Source organism: Gorilla gorilla, chromosome 6 (assembly GCF_029281585.2).
Source record: "Gorilla gorilla gorilla isolate KB3781 chromosome 6, NHGRI_mGorGor1-v2.1_pri, whole genome shotgun sequence".
NCBI lineage: Eukaryota > Metazoa > Chordata > Mammalia > Primates > Hominidae > Gorilla > Gorilla gorilla.
The window spans coordinates 88478253-88497823 of record NC_073230.2 but is presented as its reverse complement, the minus strand read 5'-3'; the positions used below and the strand labels follow the sequence as shown (position 1 = coordinate 88497823).

The following is a 19571-nucleotide window of genomic DNA, read 5'->3' as shown; positions in this document are numbered from 1 at the left end:
CCCTGTTTTACAGGTAAGAAACATAGCACAGAGAGGTCAAGCAACTTGCCCAAGGTCACACAGCCAGGATGAGCAGTGCTGGGATTCCAGCCGAGGTGTCCCAGGGCTCTAACTCCCTTGGGCTAGCCTGTCTTTCCCTAAACTGCAATCAGACAGTGGCCTCAGCCCACTGTGCTCCGAGGAATGACGAGGGCTCTGCATGGACTTTTTGCAATTTTAAGCTTTTCTCTCATAAATGCCTCTTAAGACGTTAGTGTTCACTGGCCAGGCATGGTGGCTCACGCCTCCCAGCACTTTGGGAGGCCCAGATGGGCGGATCACAAGTTCAGGAGTTCGAGACCAGCCTGACCAACAGCTCATGCCTGTAACAGTTTAAATGTTATGTCCACACGCACCTCTGAGAGGCTGAGGTGGGAGGATCATGTGAGGCCAGGAGTTCAAGGCCAGCCCGGGCAACACAGTGAGACCCCCATCGCTACAAGAAATTTAAAAATTAGCTGAGTGTGGTGGTGCGCACCCACAGTCCCAGGTGCTTGGGAGGCCGAGGTGAGAGGATTGCTTGAGCCTAGGAGTTCGAGGTTGCAGTGAGGTATGATGGTGCCACTGTACTTCAGCCTGGGCAACGGAGACCCCATCTCTTAAAAACAAACAAACAAAAAGCTCTAAGATCTAGTGCCACCTCCTACAGGTAGGCACCCAGCCTTCCAGGTACCCTGCTAGACCAGCCCTTCCCTGACTCCACCCTGCTGTAGAGTGATGGCCTCTTTCTTTCTCTTCCACCAGGCTCTAGGGCTTGGCAGAGGAAGGGGCAAGGTATTTCTGCATCCCTTGGACGCAGCCACACCCCCACACAGAGTGAATGTTTCCTAATGCCATTCCCTTTCCACAACTCCACTGCACGAGAGAGAAGTGACTTAAGTCTGCTAAGGGGTGGAGGGAAAGTTTCAGGAAGGTTTCAGCGTGCTATCATTAGCTCTTGAGGATTGAATAGGAATTTACTAGGGGTGGGTGGGGGAGAATGTTCCAGGCAGATGGAAGAGAGGTAGATACGAAGGCACAGAGGTATGTAGGGAACAATAAGGGAAATTGTGTATTTGCTGGGGGAGGGCTAAAGATGAGGATTCAAGGCCAGGAGCAGTAATCCCAGGACTTTGGGAGGTCGAGGTGGGAGGATTGCTTGAGCCCAGGAGTTGGAGGCTGTATTGATCTATGATGGCGCCACTGTACTCCAGCCTGTACGACAGAGCAAGACTCTGTCTCTAAAAGAGAAAAATAAAAAATAAAAAAATAAAGATGAGGATTCAGGATCTAGATCCCAAAGGGCCTCGAATGCCATGTCAATGATTTGATGCTATAGAGTGACTGACAAAACTGTAAACGGGCCGGGCGCGGTGGCTCACGCCTGGAATCCCAGCACTTTGGGAGGTGGAGGCCAGTGGATCACCTGAGGTCGGGAGTTCAACACCAGCCTGACCAACATGGAGAAGCCCCGTCTCCACACAAAATTAGCCAGGCGTGGTGGTGCATGCCTGTAATCCCAGGTACTCGGGAGGCTGAGGTAGGAGAATCGCTTGAACCTGGGAGGTGGAGGCTGCAGTGAGCCGAGATGGCACCATTGCACTCCAGCCCGGACAAGAGCAAAACTCCATCTCAAAAAAAAAAAAAAAGAAAAGTAAACAGGTGGCACAGGGACCCTCAGGGCATGCTGTGCTAGTCTGGGCTAAACTTAGGTTTTGGAGAGGGAGGTGACAGAGCTATGGGTCACCACCTGGGGGCAGGTATTACAGGAAGAATCTAAGGGGTTCTACCTGGATGGCTGATTATTGAAAACAGTTTAAATGCTATGTCCGCAGGCTGCGACCCATTAACACTTGCTAAAAAGCCATTTCCCACAATCATCCTACACCATCCACACAGCAGTTCTGCGTCCATGAGGGGGACAAGTAGTGCTATCTCTATTTTACAGACAGACAAAGTGTGAGCCAGAGGAGAGACTTTGCCTCAGCCACGCAGGCAGGGGGCTCTGGTCACACATGACCTGAAGCCACGATCCGGGCTCAGAGTGCATGGGGTGGCAGGTCCTCAGGCATTTGACGAATGTTCCGCACCTTCTGAGGCCGGACCATGGAAACACAGAGATGGCCTTTGGCCTCTGAGTCATCTTGAAACTGGACTAGTCAGCTGGGTCACCTGGGCCTGGGACAGGACAGGCTGCTTTCTGCAGGAGGGAGGAAGGGGGACCCACTGAGGGACAGGTTTTCTTGTGTTCCCAGAGGCCGGCAGGGGGGCTTGACCCCAGAGACACGCCTATCCATGAGTACCCAAAGGGGACCCTGAGTTGGGGGCTGGAAGAAGGCCAGTCTCTCCACCAAGGGAAAAGGGCTGAGGGACCCTGCCCTTTGCTGCCTTTCTAAGAAGCCCCCAAATGCCCCCTCCTTCCAGCACCCAGGCCCTGTGCATGGCCGCAGCCTGAGTCATCATCCTCATTTGAATGGTGGCCAAGAAATCAGCCAGGGGGCTGCCCAGGGCTGAGGGCCAAGACTTGGAAAAACAAGGCTGTTCTGTTACCTCCAAGCCTTGGAACGTCAAGCCTGGCTAGGGAGTGGGGGGCAGAGGGCAGGCAGAAGCAGGATCTGAAGGTGTCAACAGCCAGAGGGGGCTTTGTGTGAGGGGTCGGGGCGCGGTTCAGAATCCGAGCTGTTGGCTTTTGTTTTCAAATGACCTGTTTAATCATTACCCTTTGCAATCAACGGGGAGCACAGGCTCCGTGGCAGAGGCTTGGCGACTATTTCAAATCTCCATCCCCTACTGAGCAGCCGGAGAAGAAAGTAAAGAAGATGCCACCGGCAGGTCTGGCTCCATCTCGCAAACAATAGCCGGACTGAGCACCCGGCTCAGACACACACATCAAAGTGAGATTTCCAAGCAAGAACTTTTCACAGGCAGATAACAGGCTGGAATTATTTCCCTGTGTCCCTAGAGCTCAGTGCCAAAGGGGGCAGCCTAAGGGGGCTGTCATTTTCAAGCTAACCTTGACCCGAAACGTATTCATTCATTTTGCAGTGAGGGAGAGCCACCACCGCCCCAAACCGCGAAAAACTAACCAGTAACAACTTTATCATTCCTTTTTAACAGTCACAATGGTGGGCAAATGAGACTTAAGTTACAGCAGCTAGCTGGCACTCACACTTCCCTCGGCTCAGGCTCCTTAAACAACAACAAAACCCTAATGCAAGCACCCACCGCGGCTCACAATGTCATACCCTTACCTGGCATAGGGAAAATCCAAGTGAGAGAGAGAGAGAGAGAGGGAGAGAGAGAGAGAGAGAGAGAGTGTGTGTGTGTGTGTGTGTGTGTGTGTGTGTGTGTGTGTGTGTGTGATTCCATCTTTTACCTTCCAAGGCCTTCAACTATTTTTCCTCCTGCAGCATCCAAGCCCAGCCTCAAGGCAGATGCATAAACATGCCTGCTCCTCCCCTTCTAAGGTTGGGCAAAACATCCCCCCACCCCCTTTCCAAGACCCCAAGGAGAAAGAATCACGTCCTCTGCAGCCCCTCCCTGGCCCTCGCCCACCCCCCGTTTCCCCCCCAGTTCCAGGCCGTCCGCAGCAAGCCTCGTAGGCACCTTGAGATAAACACCCACTAATGATTTTATGATTTTCTGCTCTGGGTAACCGCGCTCAGCGGAATCCCTCCCCCCGCCGTGGCGACGGGGGCCGGCCCAACCGAGGGATGGGGGAATGGGGACGTTAGTTTGTTTTTTCCACGGCCTCGTCCCCACACCTGTTTTTCATTCATTCATTCGTTCGTTCCTTCATCCATTCACGGATCCGTCACTGCAGCCGCCCCAGCCCCCCGGATTTCGGGAAGGGGGCTGCAATGGGGGAGGGGGTGGGAGATGGGGGGGACGACAGAGGTGGGGGGTGGCGCACCGGGGGGTGGAGGGTTGCGAGGGGTCCGGGAGCCAGGACCCTGCGGCTCTGGCTTTGTCAGACGCGAGCGAAGCGGCGGCGGGGGCGGGGCGGGGGCGCTCCCGGGGCCCGAAGTTGTTTTCCGAGGCGCGGCGGCGAGGACAGCGGCCCGGGGTGCGCCCCCTTTGTCTGTCCCCGGCAGGCGCCGCGTCCCCGCGCGCTTACCTGGTCTTGGAGAACAGGAAGGCAAGTTTGATCACGCCCGTAGGTGAACAGCGGGATACTCTCTTTGGCGACGCTGGCAACTTGCAGCCGGTGCTCCAGGATGTGGAGTTCCATCGTCCGCCCGCGCCCCGTCCGCGGCAGCTCATCCGCGGGGGGACGAGCCACGGCCCCCGCCCCCTCCGCGCCCTGCCGGCATCGACAGCCGGCCCGGGGACCCGGGAGCTCGGCGCCGGGCGCGGGGGGCGGCGGCGGCCTGACCGGGCCGGACAAAAGGGAGGAGGCCCGCCAAGTTGCGAGGGGGAGCCACGGGTCGAGGGGGGCAGCGCCGGCGGAGCAGCAGCCGAGGGGCCAAGCGGCGGAGCAGCGGCGCGCGGGGAGCAGCTGGTGTTCACTGTAACAACTTGCCACGCAAACGCCGGTCCCCACTGCGCATGCGCGGCCCGCGCGCGGCCTGCCAGGACTTCTAGTCCGCCTGCGGGGCTCTCCCGGTGCTGTTGCTGTTGCTGTTGCTGCTGCCGCCGCCGCCGGGCGGCCGGAGCTACCGGCAGCCCGATGCACGGGAAATGCAGGAGAGCGGGCACCCTCAAGACCACGGGGAAGGCCGCGGGGAGGCACGGGGCGGGTGGAGCCAGCCTGAGCCTAGGCGCGCCCTCTGGCGCCCACTCAGGCTCGGTACTAGGCGCTTGGAGTGTAAAGCGAGCAAACCAGACGACTCCGGTACTGGAGAAGGCCCGAGTATGGGAGCTCCAAGATGTAGGGCAATCGGTCATGAGAGTGCGGAGAAGCCAAACCGAAAAGCTTGCTGGGGACCCGGAGGGAGGGGATTGACAGGTCAAAGGGGGTGACCTGGGGGAGGGGACACTCAGGCTGGGTTTTGAAGGATGAATGGGAGTTCGTAGCAAGGGAGTGAGGGCGCGGTTGAAGGACAGAAGCCTTCGGGAGGCTGAGGCAGGTGGATCGCCTGATGTCAGAAATTTGAGACCAGCCTGGTCAACGTGGTGAAACCCTGCCTCTACTAAAAATACAAAAGTTAGCAGGGCATGGTGGTGAGTGACTGTAATCTCAGCTACTCGGGAGGCTGAGGCAGGAGAATCGCTTGAACCTGGGAGGCGGAGGTTGCAGTGAGCTGAGATTGCACCACTGACTCCAGCCTGGGCAATAGAGTGAGAGTCCATCTCGAAGAAACAAAACAAACACAGTACAAACCAAAACACAAAACCCAGCTGGGTGCAGTGGCTCACGCCTATCATCCCAGCATGTTGAGAGGCTTGAGTTGGGCAGATCACTTGAGGTCAAGAGTTCAAGACTAACCTGGTCAACATGGTGAGATCCCGTCTCTACTAAAATTACAAAAAAATTAGCTGGGAACGGTCGCATGTGCCTGTAATCCCAGCTACTAGGGAGGCTGAGGCAGGAGAATCACCTCAACCTGGGAGATGGCGGTTGCAGTGAGCCAAGATGGCGTCACTGCACTCCAGCCTGGGCGACAGAGTGAGTGAGACTATGTCTCAAAGAAACAAAAAAAAAAAAAAAGAAAGAAAAATCTCCAAGTATGTTTGGAAGAGGTTGACCAACTGCCCTGATTTTCCTGGGACCAAGGAGAATTTCAAGATGTAAGACTTTCATTTTCGAAACCAGGACACTCTCCAGGAAGACAAGTTGGTCACAGGACTTTGAAACAATTTACTTATGTAAATCTATGAACTCTAAATACAGATCGAGTATTGTGAATGAAAATTGAGCATCCAAACTGAAATGTGCTATCATGTGTAAAATGAACCCTGGATTGCAAAGATTATTATGAAAAAACTTTATTTTATTAATAATTTAAAAATATTGATTATATGTTGAAACACTTTTTTTTTTTTCTGAGATGGAGTCTCACTGTGTCACCCAGGCTGGAGTACAGTGGCGCAATCTTGGCTCACTGCAACCTCTGCCTCCTGTGTTCAAGTGATTCTCCTGCCTCAGCCTCCTGAGTAGCTGAGATTACAGGCATGCGCTACCACGCCCAGCTAATTTTTTTATAGCAGAGACAGGGTTTCACTGTGTTGGCCAGGCTAGTCTGGAACCCCTGACCTCAAGTGATCTGCCCGCCTCGGCCTCCAAAGTGTTGGGATTACAGGCATGAGCCCCCACACCGGCCTTTTTTTTGAAATGGAGTCTTGCTCCCTCGCCCAGGCTGGAGTGCAGCAGCATGATCTTGGCTCATTGCAACCTCTGCCTCCCGGATTCAAGCGATTCTCCTGCCTCAGCCTCCTGAGTACAAGCGCGTGTCATCATGCCCAGCTAATTTTTGTATTTTTGGTAGAGACGGGGTTTCACCATGTTGACCAGGCTTGTCTCGAACTCCTGACCTCAGGTGATCTGCCTGCCTCAGTCTCACTCTGTTACAGATGTGAACCACTGTGCCTGGCCAAAATGCTAATATTTTGGCAGCACTTTGGGAGGTCGAGGCAGGTGGATCACTTGAGTTCAGGAGTTTGAGACCAGCCTGGCCAACATGGTGAAACCAAACCCCACCTCCACTAAAAATACAAAAAAATTAGCTTGGTGTTGTGGCGGGCGCCTATAATCCCAGCTATTTAGGAGGCTGAGGCAGGAGAATTGCTTAAACCCGGGAGGCAGAGGTTGCAGTGAGCCGAGATCATGCCACTGCACTCCAGCCTGGGCGACAGAGTGAGACTCTGTCTCAAAAAAAAAAAAAAAAAAAAGCAGAGTGAAGTCAGCACCCAATTCAACATGGCAGGTTCTAGAGAGGTTCAAATCATGATGGGGCCGGGTGCGATGAGGGGAGGTCCCTTCTGTTACAGGCTACTGTTAGTCCACACTTGGTCTGACCTAGTGGCCTTCTGTGCATGGCGGCCGCCCGGCATAGATTTTGATGATTTCCCATGTCACAAGCCCTGTCTTCACAAGGTGAGCTTCTGCAGCCTCCCTGTGGCTAAGATACAGGCACATCAGACCTGTGTATGGCTCAGGTTCAGAAGTGAGCACAAGGTGCATGGATGGGATTTCAGAGAAGGCAGCAGGGATTTGTCTGGTAACAATTACTGTATACTACATAGCTCACACTTAGTGGAGAAAAATGACAAAATAGCCCGGTGCAGTGGCTTATGCCTCTAAGCACGGTGGCTCATGCCTGTAATCCCAACAACTTGGGAGGCTGAGATGGGAGGATTGCTTGAGACCAGGAGTTTGTGACTAGCAAGATCCTGTCTTAAAACATTAAAAAAAAAAAAAAAAATAGCTGGGGATGGTGGCACACGCCTGTTGTGCCAACTACTTGGGAGGCTGAGGCAGGAGAATCACTGGAACTGAGGAGTTCAAGGCTGCAGTGAGCTGTGATTGCACCACTGCACTGTTGTCTGGGCAGCCAGGCAGGACCCTGTCAGAAAGAATGAAAGAAAAGAAAGACAAAAGAAAGAAATGAAAAGCCAAAGAAAGAAAAGAAAGATGAAAGAAAGAAAAGATGAAAGAAAACAAGAGAGAGAGAGAGAAAGAAAAAGAAAAAGAGAGAAAGAAAGAAAGAGGAAGAAAGAAAAAGCAGGAAGGAAGGAAAATAGGAAATGACATTATATTAACTCATGAATTCTTCTTCTTTTTTTTTTTTTTTTGAGATGAAGCCTCACTCCATCACCCAGGCTGGAGTGCCGTGGCACAATCTCAGTCACTGCAACCTCCGCCTCAAGCAATTCTCATGCCTCAGCCTCCCGAGTAGCTGGGATTACAGGTGCACACCACCATGCCCAGTTAATTTTTTTGTATTTTTAGTAGAGACGGGGTTTCACCATGTTGGCCAGGCTGGTCTCGAAGTCCTGATCTCAGGTGATCCGCCTGCCTTGGCCTCCCAAAGTGCTGGGAGAATTCTACTTTTTTTTTTGAGACAGGGTCTCACTCTTACCCAGGCTGGAGTGCAGTGGCGTCATCACGGTTCCCTGCAGGCTCAAGCGATCCTCCCATCTCAGCCTCACAAGTAGCTGGGTCTACAGGCACACACCACCACACCTGGCTAATATTTGTATTTTTTGGTAGAGATGGGGTTTCATCATGTTGCCCAGACTGGTCTCAAACTCCTGATCCCAAGTGATTCTCCCACCTCTGCCTCCCAAAGTGTTAGAATTACAGGTGTGGGCCACCGTGCCTGGCCTGAACTCACGAATTCTATAGGTTGTGAATTCAGACAGGGCCTGTGAGAAGTTTGTCTTTGCTCTGTGGTATCTGGCCTTTACTTGGAAAGGCTTGAATGCTGGCGGTGATTTGGATGCCTGGGGGCTGGGGTTGCCTGGAAGCTTCTTTACTCTGTGTCTGAAGCCTGGTTGATGGGTGCCTCTCTCCATGGGGCTAGGGCTTCTCACAGCTTGGCAGCTGGATTCCCAGAGAGGACATTGCAGGGAGAGTCTGGAGAGCAAATGTGCCAAGAAAGTCAGCTGGAAGCCACATGGCCTTTTATGACCTAACCTCAGAAATCAAGCTGGGTGCGGTGACTGCTGGATGCGGTGGCTCAAGCCTGTAATCCCAGCCCTTTGAGAGGCTGAGGTGGGCGGATCATTTGAGACCAGGAGTTTGACACCAGCCTGGCCAACATGGTGAAACTCTGTCTCTACTAAAAATACAAAAATTAGCTGGGTGTGGTGGTGCGTGCCTATAATCCCAGCACTTTTCGAGGCTGAGGCGGGCAGATCACTTGAGGCCAGGAGTTTGACGCCAGCCTGGTCAAGATGGTGAAACTCTGTCTCTGCTAAAAATACAAAAATTAGCCAGGCGTGCTGGTGCATGTCTACAGTCTCAGCTACTCGGGAGCTGAAGCATGAGAATTGCTTGAACCCAGGAGGCAGAGGTTGCAGTGAGCCGAGATTGTGCCACTGCACTCCAGCCTGGGAGATAGAGTAAGACTCTGTCTCAAAAAAAAAAAAAAGAGTCAAACTCACAGAAGCAGAGAATAGGCTGATGGTTGCCAGGGGCTGGGAGGAGGGGAAATGGAGAATTGCTCTTCAATGGGTGCAAAGTTTCTGTTATATAAGGTGAATAAATTCTAGAGATCTGCTGTCAAAATAGTACCTATAATTCACAAGCCACCAAGCCAGACCAGGTCTCAGTCTGCAGTGAGCCTATGCCCCAGGGTTGTGCCTTTTACAGATTTCTCTCAGTTCCATCCCCACTGCCCTTTAGGCTACATAGGAAGGCTGGGGGAGCTGGAATAGGTATTTCTCTTACCCAGTTGTGGAAGGAGGTGGGTGAGGTTGGATATTTTCTTTTCCGCAGGCCAATTAGGCTCTGGAAAAATAGTTTCAATAGAGGGCGGGTCTCGCCAAGAAGAACAGAATGTTCTAGGCATTTAAAAAATATATTTTATTTATTTTATTATGTATTCATGTATTTTTGAGATGGAGTCTGGCTCTCTTGCCCAGCTTGGAGTGCAGTGGCAAGATCTCGGCTCACTGCAACCTCTGCTTCCTGGGCTCAAACCACCCTCCCACTTCAGCCTCCTGAGTAGCTGGGACTACAGGTGCCTGCCACCATGCCTGGCTAATTTTTGTATTTTTTGTAGAGATGAGGTTTTGCCATGTTGCCTAGGCTGGTCTCTAATGCCTGGGCTCAAGTGATCTTCCTGCCTTGGCCTCCCAAAGTGCTGGGATTACCGGCGTACCCACCACACCTGGCCTCTAGGCAGATTTTTATGTTTTTATTTTAAATTTAAATTTAATTTTTATTTTTTGGTATCTAAAATACCAAAATACCAAAATACCACTCTGTCACCCAGGCTGGAGTGCAGTGGCATGATCTTGGCTCACTGCAGCCTCCGCCTCTTGGGTTCAAGCAATTCTCCTGCCTCAGCCTCCCAAGTAGCTAGGACTACAGGTATGCACTGCTGTACCTGGATAATTTTTGTATTTTTAGGAGAGATGGAGTTTCACCATGTTGGCCAGGCTGGTCTCGAACTCTTGACCTCAAGTGATCTGCCTGCCTCAGCCTCCCAAAGTGCAGGGTTTACAGGTGTGAGCCACTGCGCCCAGCCTAGGATTTCTTTGTCTTCTTCCAATAAGTGTTAGTTCAAGCTCTCCTCTCCCTACTATTGTTTCTTACTGAGTCCCTCAGCAATCCTCCAAAAACCATATTATAGATCTAAAATTGCTCTTCAATTCTGGAATTCAAAAAGGTCTGGAGGCTGGGTGAGGTGGCTCACTCTGGTAATCCCAGCAATTTGGGAGGTTGAGGCAGGAGGAGGGCTGGAAGTCAGGTGTTCAAGACCAGCCTGGGCAACATAGCAAGATCCTTGTCTCTGTATCTCTACATCTCTACAAACAATGAAGAAATTAGCTGGGTGTGGTGGCATTCACATGTAATTTCAGCTACTCAGGGGGCTGAGGCAGGAGGATTGTTTGAGCCCAGGAGTTCAAGGATGCAGTGAGCTATGATTGCACCACTGCACTCCAGCCTGGGTGACAGAGTGAGACTCTGTCTCTTAAAAAAAGAGGAGGCATGGGTGGACACGGTGCTCATGCCTGTAATCCCAGCACTTTGGGAGGCCGAGGTGGGCGGATCACTTGAGCTCAGGAGTTTGAGACCAGCCTGGCCAAGATGGTGAAACCTCGTCTCTACTAAAAATACAAAAATTAGAGGGAGGTGGTGGCGCAAGTCTGTAATCCCAGTTACTCGGGAGGCTGAGGCAGGAGAATCGCTTGAACCTGGGAGGCGGAGGTTGCAGTGAGCTGAGATTGTGCCATTGCACCACTCTGCACTCCAGCCTGGGTGGCAGAGTGAGACTCCATCACAAAAAAAAAAAAAAAAAAAAGAAGAAGAAGAAGGGGATATTAAGATATTCAGATAGAGACACCAGGGGTGTGTGTGCACAGAGGAAAGACCATGTGAGAACCCAGCAAGAAGGCGGCCATCTGCAAGCCAAGGAGAGAGGCTTCAGGAGAAACCACCCCTGCCAACATCTTGATCTTGGACTTCCAGCCTCCAGAGCGATGAGAAAATAAATTTCTGTTGTTTAAGCCACCTGGTCTGTGGCATTTTGTTATAGCAGCCTGAGCAAACTAATACAGCATCTCAAAGATGCCTCTAACCCAACTCCATTCCCACCCTAAGAAAGAAACTGTGGAGAACCTGCAAGTTCAAGGGTATAATTTTGAGGTCAATACAGTAAGTCTGTCCTTTTAAATAGACCAGATCCGTGAATGTAAATGCCAGCTCCCAGCCCCTCCCAGGAAGGCTGAGTCTCAGCCCCAAAGAAAAAGAGGAAAAGCCAAGGACACTCCCTGCCTCCCTCATCCCCTCCTTCCCCTCCATGGGGCTGGCTGAATGGGAATCTCATGAACTCCTCAGCCCTCACAGGCTTCAGCCCCGTGGGACTCTCCTTTGTGGTCAGAGAGTTATAAATTTGCCTTGTCATGGCACAGCCAGCAGGCCTGCCCTGTCCTCCTTCTAATCAGGTCAGACCCCAGAGCCTGCCACTCACCTGCTACTATCCTGGCAGCACGCAGCCACCTTCCCAACAGAGGCACAGATGATGAGCACACGGGTCAAAGACCTTGACCCTGCCATAGCTTTCTCCAGACCATGGCAGCGTGGAGGCTGCTCCAGTGTCTGGGCCCGAAAGCTGGGTTTCCCTATCGGCCCTTCTCCCAGCCTCTCTCATCATTAAAACAGCCATCCTTCATGGCATCCTGCATCCAGACTCGCCGTGCATTGATCAGCTCTATTAACCTACTTTTCATTCCAAAGCCACACAGCCATTCCTACCGTTTCTGTCCTGTGTAAATCCTCACTGAAAGCACATTGCACGCCCTTTGTCTTCCTGCTATTTTTTGTTTGTTTGTTTGTTTGTTTGGTTTTCTACTCTTTTTTCCTAACGGTTTTTCTCTCTCCAAGGCACATGATCCCACAACCCATGTGATTTAAAAATTCTCTCTGGGGCCGGACATGGTGGCTCACATCTGTAATCCTGGTACTTTGGGAGGGCGAGGTGGGTGGATTGCTTGAGATCAGGGGTTCAGACCAGCCTGGCCACATGGTGAAACCCCGTCTCTACAAAATACAAAAAGTAGCGGGGGGTGGTGGCGCGGGTCTGTAATCCCAGCTACTCAGGAGGCTGAGGCAGGAGAATCGCTTGAACCTGGGAGGTGGAGGGTGCAGTGAGCTGAGACTGTGCCACTGCAGTCCAGCCTGGGTGACAGAGCAAGACTCCATCTCAAAAAAAAAAAAAATTATCTTTGGAAGAGTGAAATTCTGTCATTTGCAGGAACACGGGTGAGCTTGGAGACCATTATGTTAAGTGAAATAAGTCAGGCACAGCAAGACAAATGGGCTGGGTGTGGTGGCTCGTGCCTGTAATCCCAGTACTTTGTGGAGGTGGGGGGATTGCTTGAGCCCAGGAGTTCGACACCAGCTTTGGTAACAGAGAGAAACCCCATGCCTACACAAAATAAAAATAAGAAATTAGCTAGGCGTGATGGTGTGCCCCTACAGTCCTAGTTACCAGGAAGGCTGAGGCAGGATTGCTTGAGCCCAGAAGGTTGAGGCTGCAGTGAGCTATGATTGCATCACTGCACTCCAACCTGGGTGACAGAATGAGACCCTGTCTCAATGAAAAAAAAAAAAAGAAGACAAATGCCGCATGATTGTGTTAACATGTGGTAGCTAAAAAAGTTAATCTCAGAATTAGAGAGGAGAGGCCAGGTACGGTGGCTCACGTGTGTAATCTCAGCACTTTGGGAGGCCAAGGCAGGTGGATCACCTGAGGTCAGGAGTTCTAGACCAGGCTGGCCAACAGGGTGAAACCCCATCTCTACCAAAAATACAAAAATTAGCTGGGAGTGGAGGCACGTGCCTGTAATCTCATCTACTCGGAAGGCTGAGGCAGGATAATTGCTTGAACCTGGGAGGCAGAGGTTGCAGTGAGCCGAGATTATGCCACTGCACTCCAGCCTGGGCGATAGAGGGAGACTCTTTCTCAAAAACAAAACAAAACTATTTATTTTCTATATTCAAATAGGTAGAAGAGCAGATTTTGAATGTTCCCAACACAAAGAAATGATAACTGAGGAAATGAATCTGCTAATCACCCTGATGTGATCATTACACATTGTATACATATATTGAAATATCACCTGTATCCCGTAAATTATTACAATTATTATATAAACATACAATTATTATACATAAATTAAAAATAATAAAAGAAAGAAAGAGTTCTTTTTGGCATTTTAAACAGGAATTTCCCCTCTTTTGCTCGTGAATTTGAGAGGCAGTGTTCGAATCACAGCTTGGTTAGCGTGTGACCTCAAGGAATGTTTGTTATCTGGGGCTGCTCAAACAAACCATCCCACAATTTAGTAGCATTAAATGGATTGCCCCAAACTTAGCGCCTGTCGTGATTTCTTTGGACCAGCGATTCTGGAAGTAGTTGGCTGTGCAATTCTGGCTGGAGGCAGGTGGAGGGGTGGAGGGAGTAAGGAGGTGGGCGGGGGTGAGAATGGGGCAGTGAAGGATGGGGTAGTGGAAGGCTGGCTGGGGATGCGTCTTCATGTCGTCTCAGGGCACATCCTAGGGTTAGCTTGGGCTTCCTTGCAGCATGGTGGCCTCAGGGCAGTGAGTCCATTTACACAACAGCTCAGGGCCACCACGTACATGTTTTAGACTGTAAATTGGAGGCTGAAAAACATCATAACATCACTTTTGCCCTACTCAATGACTATCCTGTTACTAAGGTTGGGCCAAAATTAAAGGGGGGGTCATAGGCCCCCACCTCTTTTTTTATTTTCAGACAGGGTCTCCCTCCGCTGCCCAGGCTGGAGTGCAGGGGCGCAATCATAGCTCACTGCAGCCTTGACCTCCCAGGCTCAAGCAATCCTCCTGCTTCAGCCTCCCAAGTAGCTGGGACATGGGCATGCATCATCACACCTGGCTAATTAAAAACATTTTTTTTTGAGACGGAGTCTCGCTCTGTTGTCCAGGCTGGAGTGGAGTGGCGCGCTCTTGGCTCACTGCAACCTCTGCCTCCTGGGTTCAAGCAATTCTCCTGCCTCAGCCTCCTGAGTACCTGGGATTACAGGTGCCCAACACCACACCTGGCTAATTTTTTGTATTTTAGTAGAGACAGGATTTCACCATGTTGCCCAGGCTGGTCTCAAACTCCTCAGCTCAGGCAACCCGCCTGCCTTGGCCTCCCAAAGTGCTAGGATTACAGGCATGAGTGACCATGCCCAGTCTAAAAACTTTTTTTTAAGGGATGGGATCTTGCTAGGCTGCCCAGGCTGGTCTTGAAGTCCTGGCCTCAAGCAATCCTCCCACCTTGGCCTCCCAAAGTTCTAGGATTACAGGCGTGAGCCACCATGCCTGGCTGACCCTCACCTATTTTTTTGTTGTTGTTTGAGACAGGGTCTATCTCCATCTCCTCGGCTGGAGTGCAGTGGCTTGATCATGGCTCACTCCAGCCTCAACCTCCTGGGCTCAAGCAATGCTACCACTTCAGCCTCCCGAGTGGCTGTGACTACAGGTGTGCACCACCACACCCTGCTAATTTTTGTATTTTTTGTACAGATGAGGTCTTGCTATGTTGCCCAGGCTAGTTTCAAACTCCTGGCCTCAGTCAATCCTCCCACCTTGGCCTCCCAAAGTGCTGGGATTATAGGCGTGAGCCACCACCTCTGGCCAGCTCCCACCTGTTGATCAAAGGAGCATCAAAGAATTTGCAGCCTCCAGAAGGAGATCATTTCCTGCCTCTGAGTCTCAGTTTCCACATCTATGAAATAAAGTTAATGATCCTTCATTCCAGGGTTGTCGTGAAGGCTAAATTAAGTTGTATTTGGAAAAATATGTGGGGCACAGTAGGTGTGTTTCTCACACCCAGAGTCAGAGTGTTTAGCAGAGGGTTAGTAGTTGCCTCCAGGGCATGAAGGGCTCTTCCTGACCCTAAGTGTGAGGAACGCTTTGGGTTAAAAGATTGTACTTTTCTGCGTTCAGCTGAAAGGTGGAGGGCTCAGTGAGGTGGCTCACACCTGTAATTCCAATGCTTTGGGAGGCCGAGGTGGGAGGATCACTTGAGCCCAGGAGTTTGAGAGCAGCTTAAACAACACAGTAAGACCTTGTTTCTACACACACACACACACACACACACACACACACACACACACACACACACACATTAGCCAGGCGTGGTGGCATGTGCCTGTAGTTCCAGCTACTTGGGAGGCTGAGGTGGGTGGATTGCTTGAGGCAAGGAGTTTGAGACAAGCCTGGTCAACATAGTGACACCCCATCATCCCCCAAAATCATTTTTCTTTGTTTTAAGGCAGAGCCTCACTCTATTGCCCAGGCTGGAGTGCAGTGGTGTGATCTCACCTCCTTGCAACCTCTGCCTCCCGGGTTCAAGCGATTCTTGTGTCTCAGGCTCCTGAGTAGCTAGGATTACAGGTGTGCACCACCATGCCTGGCTAATTTTTGTATTTTTAGTGGAGATGTGGTTTTGCCGTGTTGGTCAGGCTGGTCTTGAACTCCTGGCCTCAAGTGATCCGTCTGCCTTGGCCTCCCAAAGTGCAGGATTACAGGTGTGAGCCACTGTGCCCAGCCACAATAAATCATTTTTTAAAGGTTAAATTTAGCCTCATTTAAGTAATACATATAAGTCTCATCGAATAATTGAAGCCAGTTTGCGAGGTAAAGTCTAATATTATGTGCATTTTAATTCTTAGCGTTTAATTAAAGCCTCATAAGTACAAATAAAAACAGGACTTGCTATAACAGGTTGCCACCTATTTTCTGTAAAGATGACGAGCAGCATCTTATTTGCGTTAACACAAGTCATCCACATAACAAATACAGATAAGAAAAGTGGCCAGGTGTGGTGGCTCATGCCTCTAATCCTAGTACTTTGGGAGGCCGAGGCAGACAGATCACTTGAGGTCAGGAGTTTGAGACCAGCCTGGGCACTATGGTGAAACCCCATCTCTATCAAAAATACAAAAATAGCCCAGCATGGTGGTGGGCACCTGTAATCCCAGCTACTTGGGAGGCTGAGGCAGGAGAATTGCTTGAACCTAGAAGGCGAAGTTTGCAGTGAGCCAAGATCATGCCACTGCACTCCAGCCTGGGTGACAGAGCGAGACTCTGTCTCGAAAAAAGAAAAAAGAAAAGAAAAGAAAAGTAAGGCACATAGAGGGTAAGTGGCTTCACTCAGTACTAAGTAGGGGAGTGTGGATTTGAGCCAAGCTGTGGGTTCAAACCACATCAACACCTGCTGTGCCTGACTGCGTCTCCATGCTGCTAGGAAGGTTGACTGAATCTGCCACTACCTCCCTGGGGTGCATGTGCTTACCAAACCATTGCATTATGTAAAAGGCGGTGCTGTAGGTTTTTAGTTTTTTAATTTTTATTTTTTTGAGATAGAGTCTCACTCTGTCACCCAGGCTGGAGTGTAGTGGCATGATCTTGGCTGACTGCAATCTCTGCCTTCCGGGTTCAAGCGATTCTCTTGCCTCAGCCTCCTGAGTAGCTGGGACTACAGGCCCACACCACCACGCCTGGCTAATTTTTGTATTTTTAGTAGAGACAGGGTTTCACCATGTTGGACATCATGGCCTCGGTCTCTTGGGCTCATTATCTGCCTGCCTCGGCCTCCCGAAGTGCTGGGATTACAGGTGTGAGCCACCGTGCCTGGCCTCTAGTGACCTCATTTTAACTTGATCACCTCTGTAAAGACTCTGGTTCCAATAAGGTCACCTCTAAGGTCTGGAGGGTCATGGCTTCAATACATGAATTAGGGGTGGGGGGCACACCATGCAGCCCATAATACTAGCGTATCTGGTTATGTTAAACTTGCTATAGCCACAGTCTCGCTGACTTGGATATGGTACCATGGGAAGGGCCCTTAAAGATCATCTTATCTGGTTGGGCTCAATGGCTCACACGTGTAATTCCAGCACTTTGAGAGGCCAAGGCAAGACGATCGCTTGTGACCAAGAGTTCAAGACCAGTCTGGGCAACAGAGCAAGATGCTATATCTACTACAGGCATGCACCTGTAGTCTCAGCTACTTGGGAGGCTGAGAGAAGAGGATTGCTTGAGCCCAGGAGGCAACAGAGAGCTGATTGTACCACTGCACCCCAGCCAAGGCAACAGAGACCTTGTCTCTAAAAAACAGAAACAGGCCGGGTGCAGTGTCTTATGCCTGTATTCCTAGCACTTTGAGAGGCAGAGGCGGGTGGATCATCTGAAGTCAGGTGTTCAAGACCAGCCTGGCAAACATGATGAAACCCTGTCCCTACTAAAAAAATACAAAAATTAGCCGGGAGTGGTGGTGGGTGCCTGTAATCTCAGCTACTCGGGAGGCTGAGGCAGGAGAATCGCTTGAACCTGGGAGGCAGAGGTTGCAGTGAGCCAAGATGGAGCCACTGCACTGCAGCCTGGGTGACAAGAGCGAAACTCTGTCTCAAAATATTAGGAAAAAAAAAAAGAGAGAGCCTCTTTTCCATCTCCCCGCCACAGAGTTGTCTTCAGTAATTTCATTCCCTTTTTTCCTGAGGATTCACTGGGTTTCTGGGTCCCAGAGGGGAAGTTCTCTTCAAGGTACAGAAACCACGACTCCGCAGAGAACCGCAGAGACGGCAGCATGACCAGACCCCGGACAGGTGTGGAGAAGCTGCTGGGCTGAGACTTGGGCTGAACTTCCGCTGCAGGTCGACTTATTCCCATCAGCACCAAAGCCACTGGAGGGGGTCATCCACTAGCAAATGAAGGGGGGGGGCGTGGCTTGGAGGCTGTTTCAGAAGGTCCCACTGAGCCACGGACTCAAGGCCTGGCCACAGCCCTCCCAAGTGAGGCCCAGATCATATTTCACCATGCTCAGAAAACCTTGTCAGCTCATTTCAGTCCACAGTGACTTTGCTTTCTTTAGGATCTCTCTTGCACTGTCCAACTCAGAGAATTTCAAATCTGAATGGAATCCAATGACGGAGCTAAATCAGGCCCCACCTCAGTTTTTTAATTACAATCAATAGGGCTGGGTCCCAGCATCTGTGTCTTAATGTTCCTCCATGTGATCCTCATGCTGAAAGGCTGGTATTTGAAAATCCCTTTTTTTGGGGAGTGAAGGGTTTTTTTAGAGAGAGGCCTCACTCTGATGCCCAGCCTGGAATGCAGTGGTGGATCACAGCTCACTGCAGCCTCGAACTCCTGGCCGCAAGAAATCCTCCCACCTTAGCCAACCAAAGTGTTGGGATTGCAGGAGTGACCACTGTGTCCAGACAGGAAAGCCCTTCTGTTTCACTTGAATGATATTTCTGCCGCAGACCTACAGCCATTGTTGTATTAAACGGCATCGTTGCAGGAAAAGAAAAGGTGAGAGGTGACTGTTTTGCTTTTTTCTGAACATATCAGACCAAACCTGGGCTGTCTGGCACTTTTTTTTTTTTTTTGAGTCGGAGTCTCACTCTGTCGCCCAGGCTGGAGTGTAGTGTCGTGATCTCGGCTCACTGGAACCTCCACCTTCACGGTTCAAGAGATTCTCCTGCCTCAGCCCCGCAAGTAGCTGGGATTACAGAAGTGCACTCCCATGCCCAGCTCATTGTTTCTGTATTTTTACAGAAAAACAGACAGGTTTCACCATGTTGGCCAGGCTGATCTCAACCTCCTCACCTCTGGTTATCTGTCGGCATCGGCTTCCAAAAGTGCTGGGATTACAAGTGTGAGCCACCGCACCTGGTTTGCCCATTTTTTGACAATGTATCAACATCATCTAAGATGGGCACTGCCTCAGTGTAGTGTGTCTAGACAAGGTGGCCGGAACAGAGAGGAATATGCATACCAGGCTTAAAGACGGGTTAAATCAGAGCTTTTCATTCCACAAAAGAGCAATTTTAATGAGGTCAGAACATGGATGTTCTAATATTTGAAAGCTTGTTAACTAGGAGAGAGAGAGTAAAGTGATTTGTTGTAGGAGGACACACCCAGCTCTGACGGTTTAAAGCGTCATGAATGCAAATTTGAACTCCAGAAAAGCAGAGCTTCCTAACAATGGCACTTCCACAGCAATGGGATTTCCTTCCGCATTCAGTTTGTGCCTTTCCCATGAGTGAGAGACTCCTAGAAGAGCCGCAGCCCGTTAGGAAGCCATGTGGGAACTCATCCACAGGTTCTTCTTTTTTTTTTTTTTTTTTTTGAGATGTAGTTTTGCTCTTGCTGCCCAGGCTGGAGTGCAATGGTGTGACCTTGGCTCACTGCAACCTCCGCCTCCCAAGTTTAAGCCATTCTGCTGCCCCCGCCTCCTGAGTGGCTGGGATTACAGGCACCCACCACCATGCCTGACTAATTTTTTGTATTTTTAGAAGAGATGGGGTTTCACCATGTTGGCCAGGCTGCTCTTAAACTCCTGACCTCAAGCGATCCACCTGCTATGGCCTCCCAAAGCGCTGGGATTACAGGCGTGAGCCAC

General features: G+C 50.8%; 1 protein-coding gene across 1 annotated transcript in view; it reads right to left on the bottom strand.

The window, feature by feature from the left end:
- The window catches only part of CASTOR3P (CASTOR family member 3), a 54546-nt gene extending 50175 nt beyond the window's left edge, over positions 1–4371 (bottom strand). The window contains 2 exon segments of the mRNA XM_031012802.3: positions 4136–4173; positions 4175–4371. Of these exon segments, the coding sequence (XP_030868662.2) occupies positions 4136–4173; positions 4175–4249 (113 nt within the window). The 5' untranslated portion in view covers positions 4250–4371.
- Between the last annotated feature and the right edge of the window lie 15200 nt (positions 4372–19571).